The sequence below is a fragment of the Stenella coeruleoalba genome (assembly GCF_951394435.1).
Source record: "Stenella coeruleoalba genome assembly, chromosome: 5".
Taxonomy (NCBI): Eukaryota; Metazoa; Chordata; class Mammalia; order Artiodactyla; family Delphinidae; genus Stenella; species Stenella coeruleoalba.
In genome coordinates, this window is record NC_137150.1 from 14,610,667 (window position 1) to 14,633,309 (window position 22,643).

The 22,643-nt window shown below is 42.7% G+C and overlaps 1 protein-coding gene across 1 annotated transcript in view; it reads right to left on the reverse strand.

Moving 5' to 3' along the window:
• ARHGEF26 (Rho guanine nucleotide exchange factor 26) overlaps nt 1–22,643 on the reverse strand; it is a 154,269-nt gene that overhangs the window by 125,767 nt on the left and 5,859 nt on the right. Inside the window, exon 4 of the mRNA XM_079923069.1 lies at nt 21,522–21,667. Coding sequence (XP_079779195.1) covers nt 21,522–21,667 — 146 coding nt within the window. The remainder of the gene's footprint in view (nt 1–21,521; nt 21,668–22,643) is intronic.

The following is a 22,643-nucleotide window of genomic DNA, read 5'->3' on the forward strand; positions in this document are numbered from 1 at the left end:
TAATCTCTCTTTTTTTTTAATAAATGTATGTATATATTTATTTATTTATTTTTGGCTGCGTTTGGTCTTCGTTGCTGCGCACGGGCTCTCTCTAGTTGCAGCGAGTGGGGGCTACTCTTCATTGCAGTGGCGGGCTTCTCAATGCGGTGGCTTCTCTTGTTGCAGAGCACGGGCTTTAGGCGCGCAGGCTTCAGGAGTTGTGGCTCGTGGTCTCTAGAGCGCAGGCTCAGTAGTTGTGGTGCACTAGGTTAGTTGCTCCGTGGCATGTGGGATCTTCCCGGACCAGGGCTTGAACCGTGGTTAAGAATCCACCCATTGTCAGGTGGATTCTTAACCACTGCATCACCAGGGAAGCCCCAAAGACTAATCTCTTAACCACCGTGGTGCACTGCCTTCTCATGCTTCTGAATTTCTTAAGAGGTGTGACCTGCAGCTACTTTTCCCTTAAACTAAGGTCCTCCCCCTGGATGCCGCAGGGGGCATCCCCAACTGAATTCCCAGCTCCTGATGCAGAGAAAGTTAAGCTGTTAGCAGGGCGCCTGGCAATTTTTAACTTGTTGATTAGTACTGACATTTGTGGAATCTCCTCAAATTCCTCTCTCTGACTTGTGGCTCTCAATACCGTCATTCCCCTGTGGGATACTGAGCCTGGACCCAAGTGTACTCAATCTCTATTCCCCCGTGAGAGAGAAACCCAGTTCTCCTTTTTCTATCTGCAATCAGGAGGAGAAAATGAGATTAGGACATATACAAAAAGCTCATGACACAGAAGTAGAGAGGATAAAAAGTAAACTGGTTTTAGGGGAAAAAGGCGATTCCATTAAGTTATTTAATAAAAGATGAACAGTTTTTAAAAGTGGAATATTTAATAAAATACGGAGGAGGAGACCAGACTAATAACAGTGGTGAACAGTGGAGGGGGTTGGGAATGGTGGTAAAATCAGAGCAACTTTCAGTCTTAACTGTTGTGTTTAGCTTTTTAATAAGGTGAGTGTATTTGCATTACTTTTGTAATTCAAAAATAATTGTTTCAAAGAACTTAATTTAAATTTTGATTTTAAGTTGGAATACTAGGAATAAACTAATGACTAACAAAGGGAATTGGTTGAAAGAATCAAACACCTACTTATTTGATGAAATATAACATGAGCTTTACAAAGGCTGTTGTGGAAGAAACTCTAATAACATGGAAAGTCATTCACAACATTGTTAAGAGAAAAAAACAGGTTACAAAACAGCAGGTTTAATGACCTGAGAAAATATTTACAACACTGTTAAAGGGAAAATATGAGTAATAAGACAATATTATTGGTTAATTTTTGCTTAAAGGAAAAGGAAAACTCTAAATACACATTAAGAAAAAAAAAAGTCTGAAAAGTTATATATCAAAATGTCAACAGTGATTGGATGGGAGGGATTGCAACTAATTTTTATTTTCTTCATTTTATCTATTGGTACTTTTTGATTTTTCTATAATAAGCATCTCTTGGCTTTGGAATTAAAGCATTATTTTTAATAAAAACTAAAATATGTTTCAAAGTCCTCTCTCAAAAAAGAAACAAAGCAAGTAGGACAGGCAAATGGAACTGTTTACGGATGCCAATAATACCTGCATTTCTTTGTTTCTGCCCACAGGAAAACTCTTAAGTGAGAGGTGACCATGAGAGAGATTTCAGTCAAGCCCAAACCGGGCAGTGGCTTATGAGGCAGTGTTGAAAGTGAGTGATGACAGGCAGGTGTGCAGATGGGCGAGCAGAGGAGGACTCGGCTGGAGTCGCATAATTGACAATGACGCCGATGACACAGTGAAGGCGTGAGTCAGGAAGGGGCTGATGAAGGCAGAACAGGTCCGAGGGGCTCCTCTTGCACAAGAGGACACCTGTTTGTAAAGGTGGTGCCAACACCTTGGCTGCCATTTTGTTTTTGCTTCTTGTTTTCGGAACGTGGCAGATGGATAGAAATGATCACCTCCAAACAGTAAGTTCCTTAGAACAACACTGACACTGAAGTTAGTTTCTAGTTTTTTTTTTTTTTTTTTTCTTGCTGTACGCAGGCCTCTCACTGTTGTGGCCTCTCCCGTTGCGCAGCACAGGCTCCAGACGCGCAGGCTCAGCGGCCATGGCTCACGGGCCCAGCCGCTCCGCGGCATGTGGGATCTTCCCGGACCGGGGCACGAACCCGTGTCCCCTGCATCGGCAGGTGGACTCAACCACTGTGCCACCAGGGAAGCCCTGAAGTTAGTTTCTTAGATTGGCAATAAAACCTAAGCTGAGTAAAACCTGTTTTGGAAAAATGGATACTAAAGGGAACTAATAGGGACTTCCCTGGAGGTCCAGTAGTTAAGATGCCGCACTTTCACTGCAGGGGGCACGGGTTCGACCCCTGGTCAGGAAAATAAGATTCCACATGCCGCATGGTACAGCCAAAAAACTAAAAATAAAAAAAAAGTGGACTGATGTTTTACATGAGATGTTCAAAGCACGCAGTGGTTCCACTGGACAGGAATTACCTTATTATATGGAGGAGACCTGAGAAATAGGCACAGAATTACCACTGTTCTCCCATTTACCTATATCTCAAGCTTCCTTCAAGCAATAGTTTATACTTCTATTGCTTTTATTTTCCACTCTTCTGCCCATCTAGCCCGTCTAGTTTTAGTCAGAGTCTCTAGAGAGCACTTTCCTGACCTTTACTGCTTTCTATGATATCTATCTGTGTCATTCATTTTCGCATTCTGTCCTACATTCTTTCAAAAACATCACTTAAACCTTTCATTTCTATTGTCTCCTAAACCAGCTTCTAAGTTCCTGCAGCGCAGGTACTGGTTTTCAGTTTGATTTGTTTGCCCCATCCAGCACAATGCAGTGCAACACAAATGAATTCTGCAGTTAGATACCAGCGTTTTCCAGCTACAAGCTTATAACCTCTTAGTGAATAGCAAAATAAAACCCAAGAATTTCTGATTGTCATCTACTTAAAGGTAACAAAACAGAAAGGACAGAATAGAGAATACCATAGCGCACTGCATGTATTGAGGGTAACTTCTGTTTTGTAAAGCTTTCGTTTGAGATACACACACGTGCACCCATGAACACACCTACTGGCTTACAAGTAAAATGTATTTCTCATTATGTTAAGCCACTGATATAGACCATGTTTGCAATGTCAACTCCACATATGTAAATTTACACTAGATATGTTGGTCATGTCACTTAACACTCCCACTCACCCTCAGAAGAAAAGCTATTCTACTCAGAGCTCCTGCAAAAGCAGCAGCCCAAGAGCCCACATTTCACACCATCATGGAGGCCAAAGCTGATTGGAAAAGAGCTACTTAAGCACCTGATCAAATAACAGTAAATGTTTAAGTGACCTATTTAAGTGGGGGGAAAGTGGCTGAGCCTATGTGATTCTCTCTCAAGAAATTGACCTGGGGGGACCTCCAAGATGGCAGAGGGTTAAGACACGGACATCACCTTCCTCCCAACAAATACATCAGAAATACATCTACACGTGGAACAGCTCCTACAAAACACCCACTGAACGTTGGCAGAAGACCTCAGACCTTCCAAAAGGCAAGAAACTCCCCACGTACCTCGGTAGGGCAAAAGAAAAAAGAATAAACAGAGACAAAAGAATAGGGATGGGACCTGGACCAGTGGGAGGGAGCTGTGAAGGAGGAAAGGTTTCCACACACTAGGAAGCCCCTTCGCGGGCAGAGACTGCGGGTGGCGGCGAGGGGAAGCGTCGGAGCCGCAGAGGAGAGCACAGCAACAGGGGTGCTGAGGACAAAGCGGAGAGATTCCCGCACAGAGGATCGGTGCCGACCCCAGCCCGAGACGCTTGTCTGCTCACCCGCCGCGGCAGGCGGGGCTGGGTGCTGAGGCTCGGGCTTTGGAGGTCAGATCCCAGGGAGAGGACTGGGGTTGGTGGCGTGAACACAGCCTGAAGGGGGCTAGTGTGCCACAACTAGCAGGGAGGGAGTCTGGGAAAAGGTCTGGAGCTGCCTAAGAGGCAAGAGACCATTGTTTTGGGGTGTGCAAGGAAAGGGGATTCAGAGCACTGCCTAAACAAGCTCCAGAGATGGGCATGAACCGCGGCTATCAGCGCAGACCCCAGAGACGGGCATGAGGCGCTAAGGCTGCTGCTGCCGCCACCAAGAAGCCTGTGTGCGAGCACAGGTCACTATCCACACCTCCCCTCCCGGGACCCTGTGCAGCCAGCCACTGCCAGGGTCCCGTGATCCAGGGACAACTTCCCTGGGAGAACGCCTGGTGTGCCTCAGGCTGTGCAACGTCACGCCGGCCTCCGCCGCCGCAGGCTTGCCCCACATCCGTACCCATCCCGCCCCCCGGCCTGAGTGAGCCAGAGCCCCCGAATCAGCTGCTCCTTTAACCCCATCCTGTCTGAGCAAAGAACAGACGCCCTCAGGCGACCTACACGCAGGGGTGGGTCCAAATCCAAGCTGAACCCCAGGAGCTGTGCGAACAAAGAAGAGAAAGGGAAATCTCTCCCAGCAGCCTCGGGAGCAGCAGATTAAATCCCCACAATCAAGCTGAAGTACTCTGCATCTGTGGAATACCTGATTAGACAACAAATCAACCCAAAACTGAGGCAGTGGACTTTGGGAGCAACTGTAGACTTGGGGTTCTGCTGTCTGCGACTGACATGTTTCTGATTGTTTTGTTTATCTTAGTATAGTTTTTAGCGCTTGTTATCATTGGTGGATTTGTTTATTGGTTTGGTTACTCTCTTCTTTTTTTTATTACTTTTATATTTTAATTATTTTTTATTTTAATTATTTTATTTTATTATTTTCTTTCTTTTTTTCTCCCTTTTCTTCTGAGCTGTGTGGCTGACAGGGTCTTGGTGGTCGGGCCTACCGTCAGGTCTGAGCCTCTGAAGTGGGGGAGCCAAGTTCAGGACACTGGACCACCAGAGACCTCCTGGCCGCACATAATAACAATTCGCAAGAGCTCTCCCAGAGATCTCGGTCTCAACACTAAGACCCAGCTCCACCCAAAGGCCAGCAAGCTCCAGTGCTGGATGCCCCATGACAAACAACTAGCAGGATGGGAGCACAACCCCACCCATTAGCAGAGGGGCTGCCTAAAATCATACTAAGTTCACAGACACCCCAAAACACACGATCGGACGCTGCCCTGCCCACCAGAAAGACAAGATCCATCCCCACCCATCAGAACACAGGCACCACTCACCTCCACCAGGAAGCCTACACAACCCACTAAACAATCATCAGCCACTGGGGACAGACACCAAAAACAATGGGAACTACAAACCTGCAGCTTGCTAAAAGGAGACCCCAAACACAGTAAGTTAAACAAAATGAAAACACAAAGAAACACACAGCAGATGAAGGAGCAAGGCAAAAACTCACCAGACCAAACAAATGAAGAGGAAATAGGCAGTCTACCTGAAAAAGAATTCAGAGTAATGATAATAAAGATGATCCAAAATCTTGGAAATAGAATGGAGAAAATACAAGAAACGTTTAACAAGGACCTAGAAGAACTAAAGAGCAAATAAACAACGATGAACAACACAATAAATGAAATTAAAAATTCTCTAGAAGGAATCAATAGCAGAATAACTGAGGCAGAAGAACGGATAAGTGACCTGGAAGATAAAATAGTGGAAATAACTACTGCAGAGCAGAATAAAGAAAAAAGAATGAAAAGAATTGAGGAGAGTCTCAGAGACCAGTGGGACAACACTGAATGCACCAAAATTCAAATTATAGGGGTCCCAGAAGAAGAAGAGAAAAAGAAAGGGACTGAGAAAATATTTGAAGAGATTATAGTTGAAAACTTCCCTAACATGTGAAGGGTAATAGTCAATCAAGTCCAGAAAGTGCAGAGTCCCATACAGGATAAATCCAAGGAGAAACATGCCAAGACACATATTATTCAAACTATCAAAAATTAAATACAAAGAAAAAATATTAAAAGCAGCAAGGGAAAAGCAACATAACATACAAGGGAATTCCCATAAGGTTAACAGCTGATCTTTCAGGAGAAACTCTACAAGCCAGAAGGGAGTGGCAGGACATATTTAAAGTGATGAAAGGGGAAAATCTACAACCAAGATTACTCTACCCAGCAAGAATCTCATTCAGATTCGACAGACAAATTAAAATCTTTACAGACAAGCAAAGTTAAGAGAATTCAGCACCACCAAACCAGCTTTACATCAAATGCTAAAGGAATTTCTCTAGGCAGGAAACACAAAAGAACGAAACGACCTACAAAAACAAACCCAAAACAATTAAGAATATGGTAATAGGAACATACATATCAATAATTAAATTAAATGTAAATGGATTAAATGCTCCAACCAAAACACGCAGACCGGCTGAATGGATACAAAAACAAGACCCGTATATACGCTGTCTACAAGAGACGCACTTCAGACCTAGGGACACATACAGACTGAAAGTGAGGGAATGGAAAAACACTTTTCATGCAAATGGAAATCAAAAAAAAGCTGGAGTAGCAATTCTCATATCAGACAAAATAGACTTTAAAATAAAGACTATTATAAGAGACAAAGAAGGACACTACATAATGATCAAGGGATCAATCCAAGAAGAAGATATAAAAATTGTAAATATTTATGCACCCAACACAGGAGCACCTCAATACATAAGGCAAATGCTAACACCCATAAAAGGGGAAATCGACAGTAACACAATCATAGTAGGGGACTTTAACACCCCACTTTCACCAACAGACAGATCATCCAAAATGAAAATAAAGAAGGAAACACAAGCTTTAAATGCCACATTAAACAAGAGAGACTTAATTGATATTTATAGGACATTCCATCCAAAAAACAACAGAATATACTTCTTTTTTCAAGTGCTCATGGAACATTCTCCAGGAAAGATCATATCTTGGGTCACAAATCAAGCCTTGGTAAATTGAAGAAAACTGAAATCATATCAAGTATCTTTTCTGACCACAACGCTATGAGACTAAATATCAATTACAGGAAAAAATCTGTAAAAAGTACAAACACATGGGGGCTAAAAAATACACTACTAAATAACCAAGATATCACTGAAGAAATCAAAGAGATCAAAACATACCTACAAACAAATGACAATGAAAACATGACAACCCAAAACCTATGGGATGCAGCAAAAGCAGTTCTAAGAGAGAAGTTTATAGCAATACAATCCTACGTCAAGAAACAAGAAAAATCTCAAATAAACTACCTAACCTTACACCTAAAGCAATTAGAGGAAGAAGAACAAAAAAACCCCGAAGTTAGCAGAAGGAAAGAAATCATAAAGATCAGATCAGAAATAAATGAAAAAGAAATGAAGGAAACAATAGCAAAGATAAATAAAGCTAAAGGCTGGTTCTTTGAGAAGATAAACAAAATTGATAAACCACTAGCCAGACTCATCAAGAAAAAAAGGGAGATGACTCAGGTCAACAGAATTAGAAATGAAAAAGAAGTAACAACTGACACTCCAGATATACAAAGGATCATGAGAGATTACTACAAGCAACTATACATCCATTTTAGGACAACCTGGAAGAAATGGACAAATTTGTAGAAAAGCACAACCTTCCCAGACTGAACCAGGAAGAAACAGAAAATATAAACAGACGAATCACAAGCAGTGAAATTGAAAGTGTGATTAAAAATCTTCCAACGAACAAAAAAGCCCAGGACCAGATGGCTTCACAGGTGAATTCTAACAAACATTTAGAGAAGAGCTAACACCTATCCTTCTCAAACTCTTCCAAAATACAGCAGAGGGAGGAACACTCCCAAACTCATTCTACAAGGCCACCATCACCCTGACACCAAAATCAGACAATGAGATCACAAAGAAAGAAAACTACAGGCCAGTATCACTGATGAACATAGATGCAAAAATCCTCAACAAAATACTAGCAGACAGAATCCAACAGCACATTGAAAGGATCATACACCATGACCAAGTGGGGTTTATTCCAGGAATGCAAGCATTCTTCAGTATATGCAGATCAATCAATGTGATACACCATATTAATAAACTGAAGGATAAAAACCACATGATAATCTCAATAGACGCAGAAAAAGCTTTCGACAAAATTCAACACCCATTTATGATAAAAACTCTCCGGAAAGTAGGCGTAGAGGGAACTTACTTCAACACAGTAAAGGCCATATATGACAAACCCACAGCCAACATCATTCTCAATGGTGAAAAACAGAAACCATTTCCTCTAAAATCAGAAAGAAGACAAGGATGGTCCACTCTTACCGCTATTATTAAACACAGTTTTGGAAGTTTTAGCCACAACAATGAGAGAAGAAAAAATAAATAAATAAAAGGAATCCAAATCGGAAAAGAAGTAAAGCTGTCACTGTTTGCAGATGACATGATACTACACATAGAGAATCCTAAAGATGTTACTAGAAAACTACTAGAGCTAATCAGTTAATTTGGTAAAGTAGCAGGATACAAAATTAATGCACAGAAATCTCTTGCATTCCGATACTCTAATGATGAAAAATCTAAAAGAGAAATTAAGGAAACACTCTCATTTACCACTGCAACAAAAAGAATAAAATACCTAGGAATAAATCTACCTAAGGAGACAAAAGATCTGTATGCAGAAAACTATAAGACACTGATGAAAGAAATTAAAGATGATACCAACAGATGGAGAGATATACCATGTTCTTGGATTAGAAAAAGCAACATTGTGAAAATGACTATACTACCCAAAGCAATCTACAGATTCAATGCAATCCTTATCAAACTACCAATGGCATTTTTCACAGAACTAGAACAAAAAATTGCACAATTTGTATGGAAACACAAAAGACCCCGAATAGCCAAACCAATCTTGAGAAAGAAAAACGGAACTAGAGGAATCAGGCTCCCTGACTTCAGACTATACTGCAAAGCTACAGTAATCAAGACAATATGGTATCGGCACAAAAAGAGAAATATAGATCACTGGAACAGGATAGAAAGTGCAAAGATAAACCCACGCACATATGGTCACCTTACCTTTGATAAAGGAGGCAAGAATATACAATAAAGAAAAGAGAGCCTCTTCTCTAAGTGGTGCTGGGAAAACTGGACAGCTACATGTAAAAGAATGAAATTAGAACACTCCCTAAAACCATACACAAAAATAAACTCCAAATGTATTAGAGACCTAAATGGAAGGCCAGACACTATAAAACTCTTAGAGGAAAACACAGGAGGAACCCTCTCTGACATAAATCACAGCAAGATCCTTTTTGACCCACCTCCTGGAGAAATGACAATTACAACAAAAATAAACAAAGGGGACCTAGTGAAACTTAAAAGCATTTGCACAGCAAAGGAAACCATAAACAAGACGAAAAGACAACCCTCAGAATGGGAGAAAATATTTGCAAACAAAGCAACTGACAAAGGATTAGTCTCCAAAATATACAAGCAGCTCATGCAGCTCAATATCACAAAAATAAACAACCCAATCCAAAAATGCACAGAAAACCTAAATAGACATTTCTCCAAAGAAGACATACAGACTGCCAATAAACACATGAAAGGATGCTCAACATCACTAATCATGAGAGAAATGCAAATCAAAACTACAATGAGATATCACCTCACACTGGTCAGAATGGCCATCATCAAAAAATCTAGAAACAATAAATGCTGGAGAGGGTGTGGAGAAAAGGATCCCTCTTGCACCCTGGTGGGAATGTAAATTGGTTCAGCCACTATGGAGAACAGTATGGAGGTTCCTTAAAAAACTACAAATAGAACTACCATATGACCCAGCAATCCCACTACTGGGCATATACCCTGAGAAAACCATAATTCAAAAAGAGTCATATACCACCATGTTCATTGCAGCTCTATTTACAATAGCCAGGACATGGAAGCAATCTAAGCGTCCATCAACAGATGAACGGATAAAGAAGATGTGGCACATATATACAGTGGAATATTACTCAGCCATAAAAAGAAATGAAATTAAGTTATTTGTAGTGACGTGGATGGACCCAGAGTCTGTCATACAGAGTGGAGTAAGTCAGAAAGGGAAAAACAAATACTGTATGCTAACACATATATATGAAATCAGAAAAAAGATTGTGATGAACCTAGGGGCAGGACAGGAATAAAGATGTAGAGAATGGACTTGAGGATGCGGAGAGGGGCAAGGGTAAGCTGGGACGAAGTGAGAGAGTGTCATGGACATATATACACTACCAAATGTAAAATAGATAGCTAGTGGGAAGCAGCTGCATAGCAAAGGGAGATCAGCTCGGTGCTTTGTGACCACCTAGAGGGGTGGGATGGGGGGGTGGGATAGGGAGGGTGGGAGGGAGACGCAAGAGGGAGGAGATATGGGGATATATGTATATGTATAGCTGATTCACTGTAATAAAGCAGAAACTAACACACCACTGAAAAGCAATTATACTCCAATAAAGATGTTTAATAAATAAAGAAATTGACCTGGGTAACTATACATGGAAGCTGAGAGGATAACATGAGGCAGCGCTGGACCATGCTAGGTAACCTCAAATCTAATTTACAAGAACTCAGAAACTCTGAGTATGCAGGAGTTCTCAGGACAGAAGACAGACCTGGCAGAAAGGGCAAATGAGCCAATTCATGAGAAGAAACAGCCAACAGGCCACTTCTGAGACGCAGTCACATTCCTGGCCAAGTACCAGATAGAAATGTGGTTCCTGCTCTTCCAGAGCCCTGGCTACACATCTGGTATTTAGCGAAACTTTAGAGGCTCTGTTCCAGGTAACCTCAAGACCCTAAAGAAAACAGTAGGAAAGTAACCCTATTTGTCACTTCGGAGTCTCAGCTGCCTCAATATATAGTAGAGAAATAGTACCCGCTCTCATGGTATTGTCACAAGCTCGACATAAGCTGAGTGAAATGACCTAGTATAATCCCTGGTGCACAGTCTCCTCTGCAAACACTGTGTTAATAAGTTAACTGCATGTAAATAACTTAATATTATGATGATCCAATGACAGGTCCCATAGCTACAGTTATCTGCACTGCCTGCTCACACTGAGAACTTAACCCCAGCTGAATATGAGTTGAGCAGACAACAGACAACAGCCATACTCCTTTGCACATAACCGCCAGAAGCACGGTTTCCTGCCGCCCCAAATATGAACTACTCCATTTTTATGTTATTGCAGTTGGATGGGTAGCAGAGTTTATCTCCTACACTAAAGGGGAAAATAATCTGCAATTTCCTTTTACTGGCAAAAATACTTCCTTCTGCAGAAGCTGTCCATTGGCTATGGTCCTTATCCCCCCAGATAACAGATATACAGATAATAAATGCCATAATAATTGTAAGACATAAGAGTACGGATTAATCATGTAGAACATCAACAGGCTATAAGTACTCTGGATAAATCAACCAAAATTGAGAAAAAAGTTTTTAAGCACTAGTTCCACATTTAAAGATTCAACGGTAATTTTTTTTTTTTAATTAATGTATTTATTTTTGCTGTGTTGGGTCTTCGTTTCTGTGCGTGGGCTTTCTCTAGTTGCGGCGAGCGGGGGCCACTCTTCATCGCGGTGCGCAGGCCTCTCACTGTCGCGAACTTCTCTTGTTGCGGAGCACAGGCTCCAGACGCGCAGGCTCAGTAGCTGTGGCGCACGGGCTTAGTTGCTCCGCAGCATGTGGGATCTTCCCAGACCAGGGCTCGAACCCGCGTCCCCTGCATTGGCAGGCAGATTCTCAACCACTGCGCCACCAGGGAAGCCCTCAACGGTAATTTTGATGGTGACAATTTCTCTAATCAATCATCATGGAGACAAATCACTCTGTGGATATGGCTCTGATGAATAGCCCCATCGCTGGACCAAAAGAAGAGACACCACAAGGGGACATCTTAAGGTCAAGAGGGCAGATACAAGAATCTAATGGATGATTTTCCCAAGTGCAAGCTCAGTATTATAGAGCCTTTCCCCACAGTTATTCAGAACTCCTCAAAGTAACCGAGCCTTCTTTCCTTTTACCTAATTACACTATATTCCTACAGACTCCTGTTGTTCTTGAATGCATCCATCTACCTCCCCAAAAGAAATACCAAGTGGAGGATGAGGGAGGCTGTAATTTAATTTGATTTCGTAGTATGCAAATACCTACCATAGGTAGTTCTAAACTATGAAGATACCAAGTTTCCTAATGTATCAAAGACATTTATTAAATCCAGGAGGTAGCCAAAGTGTCAAGAATTTATCCTTTAAAATAAAAATTAAAACAGCCTCCAAATAGCCCCAAATAGGAAACTTCCTGGCTGTTTTCCCCGCTGAGTTTTTTGGCTGTTATTTTCACTTATGGGATTAGGTTTTTGCCTTTACTCATTCATTTATACATTCACTCATAAATTCACCACATATTTACTGCAAGCCTCCTGTAAGTCAGGCAATGATGTGCTAGGAATAGGATAGGGAACATAACAGACAAAAATCTCTGCTTTCATGCAGATTTTATTCCAGTGGGAGTAGATGGACCATTAACAAGAAAAGTAAATCACATAGTATGTTAGAGGGGTAAGCGTCAGGAAGACACTGGAAGAAGAGCTATTTATTGGAAGCTGAGGAGACAGCAAGTGCAAAGGCCCTGAGGCAGCGTGCACCTTGTATTGGAGGAACACCAGTGTAACTGAGCAGCAAGCATGGGATGAGTCCAGAGAGTAACCAGGGGCCAGAATACACAGCCTCCCTGGCCCCTGTAAGGCTTAGCCTTTATTTTGAGTAGAGGTAAGAAATAACTTGAAGGTTCAGAACAAAGGGACAATATCTCAGTACATTTTAACAGGATCACAATTCAACAATATAACTATATAGCTGCTATACGGAGAAGAGACCAAAACGGACCCACATAGATGCAGGGAGTTGAGCTGGGAAGCAATGGGGACAATCCACCTCCACAGTGACAGGGTGGCAGCAGAGAAGTAGCTCTATTCTGAAGGCAAAAGACTTTGCATCCAGTCTTTTTAAGTAAGTTATGGGAGAAAGAGAAGAGTGAGCAAAGGCTCTAAGGGTTCTGACCTTCACAAGTAGAAAATGGAGTCATTATTTGCTGGGAAAAAGAAGAGATTATGAGAGAAGCTGATTTGGGTGGGAGAGAAGGGAGTGATCAGAAGTCAACTTTTGGAAAGGTTAACTTTGAGATGCTGGTTAGATACCAGAAACAAAGCTGGATATCCTTGTCTGACGCTCAAGGAAAGGTCCAGTCTAGAGACAGAAACTTGAAAGTCATCAGAGTAGATGATGTATTTAAAGCCACAAGACTGCATGAGATCACCAAGGGAGTGCAGATAAAAGAGGAGCCCCAAGGATGGAGCCTCTGGACCCCCCAACAGGTAGAGGCTGGAAGAAAAGAGATCAAGAAGCTGCAGGTGCACTGACTTTTTCTCAAATCCTCTGACCCTCCATCACCCCGAAGGGTTCACATAGCGTACGTGATGTTTTCTCTGCTTGGGACTCCTCCAGCCTGCACCCGCCCCTCTAACAACATCTCTGACCTGACACTTATCTGGTAGCTGATCAGATGGCAGCTCTTGTCATCTCCTTTGCCACCTTCCCTTGACTGACAGCATCTTGCCCAGACAGGTGCCCTTCCCATAGGATCTCAGAGCAGCACAAGTACGTCCTTCACAGTATTAACACAGCAATTCTACATGTACATGTGGGATAATTTGGTGTCTGTCTTGCCATTCAGGGTGTCAGTAAGGACATGAAAGCAAAGTGGAGTCTGTTTGTGCTCTATCTCCACTGCCTAGAACAGGGGCCTCCACAAAGACTACATGAATGAAGGAATCATTCATCAAACTCTCTCCTCAGTTTTCTGCTCAATGTAATAAGACCCTCTTTGTCTGGGACCCAGGTCTAGGTTTCCAGTTGAAATACCTCCTTTTGTACTTACACCAACCAATATGAAACACCCCTGTGCTCATGTCCTCCCACTTTCTTGGAGCACTTGTCTCTTCTGCTCCATACCTGCCCTCAGGGCCTAAGGCACACACACCCACATTTTCACAACCCATTGTTCTCTCCATAGAATCAACAACATAAATATTGGCACATCTACCACTCAACTGCCCTTTGCTTACTAAGCTCCAACCAGAGTAGTTTTTTTCTCAATCTCTATATATTTTTCAGAAGGGGTTACAGTTCCACCATCGCTATAATTCAGAAAAAGAAAAACTTCTAAAGGTGACATGACATGAACAACATGGAAATGTACTCAATACACAGGAAGCTACAGTGAGGTATCCCCAGTATTTGGAGATAAAGTCAAAAGAAAAAAATACTCCCAAACTGAAACTGAAAAAAACAAAAAGTATAAACTAGTTTCACACATCTACTTGTGTGTGCATTTTTCTAAAGAGAAGGTCTATGGCTCACAACTTCTATCAGATTCTCAAAGCAGGTATAGCTCCCCAGAAAAGAAAGATGGCGAAATGCATATCCATCCTATAGCCTAACCCAGAGACTAGAAAGAACACTGAGGATCATCGTGTAGAGACGTGACATGATTTATAAGACACACTGTTCAGGAAAAAAACAAGTTGTAACAGCTGCACAGTATATCATTTATGTAAATGCACATAATCTTTATTTTTTCCTTACATGTATATACGTGGATTTCAAGAAGAGCGTTACCAAATTGAGAACAGCATTGCCTAGACAGAAGGCGAAAGAGACTGGGATTGCAGATATGATCAAAAGAGACTTTGGGGGCTTCCCTGGTGGCGCAGTGGTTGAGAGTCTGCCTGCCGATGCAGGCGACACGGGTTCGTGCCCCGGTCCGGGAAGATCCCACATGCCGCGGAGCGGCTGGGCCCGTGAGCCATGGCCGCTGAGCCTGCGCATCGGAGCCTGTGCTCCACAGCGGGAGGAGCGGCATCAGTGAGAGGCCCGCGTACTGCAAAAAAAAAAAAAAAAAAAAAAAAAGAGAGACTTTCGTCTCATCTGAAATGTTTAATTTTTTTCATGGAACATGTGCTATGTATTGCTTATATAGTCAAAATCAATTTTCAAAAATGTTGAGGGAACACCACAATCTAATTGTACTGAAATGACAAGAGTGTAACAGAGCCCGCTCCCTGCCCCAGGCTAAGCAGATCCCAGCTCCAGCCCTCTTAGCTGGACCAGGATCTCTGCTGGGCTTCCCAGGTCCAGGCACATGGACCTCCAGTTCTGTTTATAAAGATACAAACACTCCAGGACATCTACTCTCCAATGTAACAGTGTACACGAGTACACGTCTAAAGCCCTGACTAACTGTCTACATTGTAAGTACCGAAAGTAAGCCAGATGTGAAAAATGGGAATGTTTTTTCTATTTTTTAAACATAAAAGATAGATATGATAAAAGGTATTAGTCACCATTTAAGGTAAAAACATAATTTTATGAGACTGCTATGTTGCAAAAATGTAAATGGAAAATTCTATGACTGAAGCGATTATTTTAAGCAGCAACTCACTGAACAACTGAAAATTAATTCAGACAAGTGTGAAAATGTAAGGGAAAAGGATGAAATTATTGATGACCTCTAAATGCATTAAGCATTTCTGCAAACAGGAGGATATTCAGATTTATTACATCTGTTGAGCTCTGATTTTCAGTAGAAAACAGTGTCTTTCACAATAAACATGGTGTAGATTCTAAAAGAATAAGTCCCACCAAATGGAACTGCTAAAGACTCCAAAGCGTGTTGTATTTTCCACTGAATGAAATTACACTGGTAATCAAATGGCCATTTTTCAAATCGCCCTTTCTCATTTGGCAGTTCCAGGTCAACCAGAGCAAACTATGTGTGTCTTAGGAGCTGATTCCAGAACTCAAGAGACCAAAGTCCTAACTCTAGCTATGAACCCAGTTAGCCACACTAAGGACAGCTGAAGACGTACTTTAAAGAAAACATAAAAAACCAGTTCCAGAATAGAGTTCAAAATTTTTGAGCAAACTGAAGAAACACTCAAAATGATTTCAGATTACTGATAAAGCCACGTGTCAGCAAGTATAAAGGAAGAGTCCAGTAAGAGGATGACTGTAGCAGGTGTATGTCAGGTGACTGCATTCGGTATTGAATCCAAGTAGAAGGTTGGCCTGTGTGCTTGTTTTTGACTCTGGAGCCTGAGCACCCTTGTCGAAGGTACCTGGGGTGTCAAGGCGGTGGAAATTACACAAACACACCCCATGGCAAACAAATGGGGTCAGGGCATGGCTGGCAAGTGTGGCTTTGGGGCTGTCACGGAACTTAACAAAACAAACACGGGTTTCGCAACTGTCATTTTTTAGTCCAATGCATAGTACGTGATGGGGGAGGGGTCAAGTTATGACAAAAAGCAAAAAGACTTCAAGATTGATTTTTTATTTTCAGTAATATTGTAAATCCTTCTGGGAGCCCATTAAAGGATGAAACTGATTAGAAACCTGAAGCTCACTTTGCATGGAGGACTCAGCTGCTACCCACCTAGCACTAACTGAAGCAGGTACTCAGTGTTCAATCCCACACTAATAATACAATCAATATTTTTCTTCAAACCCACAAGCTTTGCCCAGAACTGCTGTCTCAGTCCTCACGATGTCGTTTTAGGTGATTCGCTGGGCCATTCACCTGTGTGTGGCAGGTTCCTTTATCTCTGGGCACAGATCTCTGGAGGACAAAAATGACTTTTCAAATTGAAACCTCAAATTTCTTCCACTTATGATCAACTAAAACCTGGTAACCACGATCATTTATTTCTCATATATTAGTGTTCCCCAAGGCCTGAAGGGCAGCATAAAGTTATGTTCCCTGGAATGAAGAAATCCTATATTTCTGATGAAGAGTAGATCAATATCCTCTGACAAGCAAGTGAAGGAAGAGTAAGCCTGGCACCATCTGATGACAGCATGGAGCTCAGGCTGTGTTCCTGACCATGGAGAACACCCCACTTCTACATGGAGACCCTGTCAGCAAAGCCACACTGCTACCCACATTCACCACTAAGTCACTATAATCCAACTAGGGAAGCCTAGACTTTCTCTATTCTATGAAGGCCCAACTAAATGCCTCTCTTACTCAGTTCTAACTCTCCCTCATTCCTAGGTGACCACAATGCAACAATTAAACCTGTCCCAACACCATACACGGAGAACCACCTTTTGTGGTTGTCCAATGAAACCAAAGGAGACACATCATAAACAAACACACGAAGACAAATTACATACAAACTGAAGGCTTCAGGACCTTACACAACAACCAGAAATGACTGCAAACTGCGGCTCTTCTAAAGAGTGTCCTGCATACTGGACGCTTCTCACAGTCAACTGATAAAAGTTTCATCACCTCAGGAGGCAGTCATGTGTTGGCAACAAAGATAAGAGATTTTTGGGCTTCCCTGGTGGCGCAGTGGTTGAGAGTCCGCCTGCCGATGCAGGGGACACGGGTTCGTGCCCCGGTCCGGGAAGATCCCACATGCCGCGGAGCAGCTGCGCCCATGAGCCATGGCTGCTGAGCCTGCACGCGTCCAGAGCCTCCGCAACGGGAGAGGCCACAACAGTGAGAGCCCCGCGTACAGAAAAAAAAAAAAAAAAAAGATAAGAGATTTTTACAAAATAAAACAATCAACAGCAGCTAATGCACAGGTGTGCTCACACGCACCCTTCCCAAGTAGAAAGTCAAGATACATGCCAAATTGAGACCTAACCCCTTTGCCAGAAAACCCTTTGTCCTCTTCCCTTTCTGGGATCAAGGCCTTACTCGAGGAAGAGTTTTGTGTTAAAGACAGGATGGGGACTACCCTACTTATTTGGTATTATTAAAAGTTAAGCATGGGGGCTTCCCTGGTGGCGCAGTGGTTGGGAATCCGCCTGCCAATGCAGGGTACACGGGTTCGAGCCCGGGTCTGGGAAGATCCCACATGCCGTGGAGCAAGTAAGCCCGTGAGCCACAACTACTGAGCCTGCGCTCCGCAACGGGAGAGGCCGCGACAGTGAGAGGCCTGCACACCATGATGAAGAGTGGCCCCCGCTCGCCGCAACTGGAGAAAGCCCTCGCACAGAAACGAAGACGCAACACAGCTAAAAATAAATAAATAAATAAATTTATTAAAAAAAAAAAAAGTTAAGCATGGAAAGATGATGGAAAGTCAAAGTGTTCCAAAACCTGCCCTAAACACTGTAGCCCCTTTACAAGGAGAGATCAGGGCACAAGGTCAGACAGAGAAACAGAGGTGTCTACCCCTTACGGAAAACATCCTGACATTTTTCATAATTCATGAAGCCTCTTCTCTTTAGGGTCCTAACTGCAACCTGGATATTTATTAATTGCTAGGCTTCTAGAAAAGTAATTGCTGCTTTCTGTTGTTTTCCCTAAAAGCCAGAGCTGCTTGCAACTTTTTAGTGGGTAGAAAACCCACGTGGGAAGGACAGAAGAGAACTTCAGGACAGTGATGACCCCTGGAGAGGAAGGAAAGAGAAAAGGACTGGAGAGGAGGATGGTTAACTGAATCTGTCTCAAAAAATAAAAGCCTGAAATAAATATGTTAAAATGTTAACATCTGTTCAAGCTGGTACCTGGATGGCAGGTACCTGGAAATCTATTACACAAATTTAAGTTTTAATTTTTCTACATGCTTGAAGTACTTTATAATAAAAAAAAATTAAGATGTTTTAAAAGTGAAACAGAGGGCTTCCCTGGTGGCGCAGTGGTTGAGAGTCCGCCTGCCGATGCAGGGGACACGGGTTCGTGCCCCGGTCTGGGAAGATCCCACATGCTGCGGAGCAGCTGGGCCCGTGAGCCATGGCCGCTGAGCCTGTGCGTCCGGAGCCTGTGCTCCGCAACAGGAGAGGCCACAACAGTGAGAGGCCCGCGTACCGCAAAAAAAAAAAAAAAAAAAAGTGAAACAGAGACACAAAAGGCACAAAGAAAATGCAGGCTGGTGCCCAAGTGATGCAAAGTGGCAAAGTCCAATCATGCTGCTTTGATTAAGTGTAATTGCCACCAACACAATAAATACACACAAGCCTCCCGGGAACACTCAAACCCAAGATAACACGCGCTGCGGTTAGAACCCATTTTATAGCTTTACATTTTATCACCAGATAGTCTTCTGATATCAGTCTTGTTAACAAAAGGCACATCAGCACATTGATCCTTGGCCAAATAAAACACATGCCCATATTTGAAGTTGTACTGAGGATATGTAGTATTATTTCAGTGTGCATTTGTTAATCTAAATGAAAGCCAAACTCCAGGAGGCGTAAATATGGCAGCCTGGTTTTGGGTACTAAAGCTAAGCGGGAGCAGAGTGTAAGTGACACAGAAGTACACATTTTTGTTTAGCATTCAGAGAACAACAGAAGGATTTAGGCCTGTGCTAACAGACGCAGCTGCTGTCCCACAGAAAGAACTCAAAAAATCCATAGTTTTCTTCTTGAGGATCTGCTACCAAATGGTCCATACCAACAATGGAATGACAGCCATTTAGAGCCATCTTGGCCTGTGTGGGCCTTGTCACCAGTTTTTCCAAGTATCTGCATTGGTATATAATACCACAAGGTCATCAGATTAGGGAATAAGGCTACCACCATGCCGGTTCTGTGGACAGATGATACCACCTCACCACTGCGAAATTCACAGAAGCATCACGGAAGTTGCAAACTGTTAGCACAGGAGCCAAGTCTGGCCCATAGATATTGTTGGGCTCATACAACACTTTCTTTTTTTTTTGCGGTACGCGGGCCTCTCACTGTCGTGGCCTCTCCCACCGCGGAGCACAGGCTGCGGATGCGCAGGCTCAGCGGCCATGGCTCACGGGCCTAGCCGCTCTGCTGCATGTGGAATCTTCCCAGACCGGGGCACGAACCCATGTCCCCTGCATTGTCAGGCGGACTCTCAACCACTGCGCCACCAGGGAAGCCCTCATACAACATTTTTTAAAACTTGAATTAGGATAATACTCGTAAAAATCTGGCTTTCTGTATTCTCTTTTTTAAATATCAGAAAATACTGTAACACGGGGCTGGTTTGAACTAAGTGTCCGCTGCTCAATTCATACAAGGCCTATGGACCACAGTCCCCGCCACTTCCCCTCACCTACGCTCACCAGCATCACTTATAACACCACCTGCTCTGCCCTGTAGGCATTTTAATCTGTGGCATAACACTAAGGGTGTCACACGGTGAGGGGAGTGGAAATACATAACTTCTCCTTAGAACAAAATTAGGGGGTGTGAGAGAGAGACAGGAAGAAAGGGCTTGGTTTCTAGAATTCTGAATTCCAATACAGGGCAGAAGAGGGGAGGAAGAGCCTGAGCCAGAAGTCATCCCCATTATCAACATGCACCCATTTCCATGGTCAAATTTATGAGCGCCAACATATACAACTTCTTCACTTACGCTGACGGGTTCCCTAAATACATAAGATTCCTGACTCTGAACAATGCTCATTTCGGCTTCAGAGGGAATCACTTCTGCTCCCATATTGCCAAAGGACTCACAGAGGTGCACTGGCCTGTTTTTCATGCAACGCTCCCACCACCCAAGCCGGCCACGGGAATTCCTTCCTACTTGGTAATGCATCAGATGCCCACAAATGCTGTACCCAAAGTCACATCAAGTAAACTACGCATCACACCGTGACATTGTTAAGCCAGGAGGAAAAGAAATTACGGCTAAAAACAAAAGATGTTTGAGGCAGAGAGGAGAAATTACTCATCAACACAAAAGTAAGTGTCAGATACTCGCAAACAAAAGATGCACACGGGGAGACAGAACAGAATGCCATTCATTAACCATTTTCAAGAAAATATAAATGTGTCCCTATCAAATGAAATTTCCAAGGAAGAAGTGTAATAAGTTCCCTGTTGTGCGTAGGTACATATACATATATACATATATCATACATATACATATGTATATAGAGCCATAATTATGATAAAGCTCAGGATATATTAAGCTACCACTACATACACACTCTATAAAGGAAACAAGAAAAGATACTGAGTAAGGGGGCTCCCCTGGTGGCGCAGGGGTTGAGAGTCCGCCTGCCGATGCAGGGGACACGGCTTCGTGCCCCGGTCCGGGAAGATCCCACATGCCGCGGAGCGGCTGAGCCTGTGAGCCATGGCCACTGGGCCTGCGCGTCCGGAGCCTGTGCTCCGCAACGGGAGAGGCCACAACGGTGAGAGGCCCACGCACCGCAAAAAAAAAAAAAAAAAAAAAAAAAAAAAAAAAGATACTGACTAGGAAGAGTTTCCAGAGTCCATGGTACATCAGTCTTTTATTTGATAAAAACCTGATAAATTTTCCTGATCAGAACTGTCAAAGTTCATGTTCTCACTAGTGCCTGCAGAGTTTCAAGAAATATTTCACAATCTAAAAAGAAGAGTCTTTCTCCTTAGGGTTACAGGATCACTGGTAGAAAAAATTAAAACCACAACTAGGCATAATGTCCACAACTTGGTCTTCTCACTCCCGCAGATACAAAAAGAGAAGGTACACACTCACCGCAGAGAGCTGGCTCCACGTAGGCCTCAGTGGCTTATGGTGAACCACAATTTTTTCGTCTGATTTCTTTTCTTTAGGCTCTGACTCTTCATCAGAGTCAATGTCAAGGGCCTTTTCTTTGTAGTTCTGATACAGAACAGCGTTTTCTGCAAGAAAGCCAAATCTTACATGTCACTAATTGCCCCCCCATCTTGATGCTACTTGTTCTAAACAAACATCTGTATTTATACGTATACGATGTTTGGTCTCCAGTTAAACGAGAGACAAATGGATTTTGTCACTGAAGAGTCATTACCAAAAAGTGATTTTCTCATTCACACAGTTCTACCCCCAGTTCATCTGCAGGGGAAGGGGAAGGGCCCATACATGAAATGCCAACTGAAGCAGAGTTTCCATGTCTCTGTCCACTACCCATGAAGGTCATGCCCCATTACATCACTGTTTTTTAGGTTAAATTGAATTTACACCCTTTTGTCTATCTATTTAACAAATATTTACTGTACATCCACAATGTGCCAAGGGCTGAGAGTAAATAGAAAATGAAAGACATTTCCCATGCCCTCATGAGCTAAAAATTTAATGAGAAAAATAGTCGAAGTCATTCATTCATGTATTTATTCAACTGATAGTTAGAAAATGCTTACTAAAAAAAAAAAGAAAATGCCTACTAGACACTAGCAACCGCTAGGCACTGGGGCTACAGCAATGAACAATAACAGAAAAAGATAAAAATCTCATTCTTTGTGGAGCTGACATCAGAGTGAGGAGAGAATGACAATAAATAAACAAGTAACTTTTATAATATATCAGATGCTGATAAGTACCATGGAGAAAAATAAAACAGGGAAAGAAGGAGCATGTTACAAGGGGTGATACATAGATTTTAAACAGGGTGGTTTAGGAAGCCCTCACAGAGGTGACATTTAAGCAAAGATCTAAAAGAAGTGAGAAAGTAAGCCACCTGTACAGCTGTGGAAAGAACATCCCATCAGAGAGAACAGCAAGTACAAAGGTCCTGGGGCAGGAGTCTGTTTGGTGCATCTATATGTACAAGGATCAGCAAGGAGGCCTGTGTGGCTGGAATAGGGTAAGGGAGGGGAGAAAGTACAGGAGTTGGGGGTT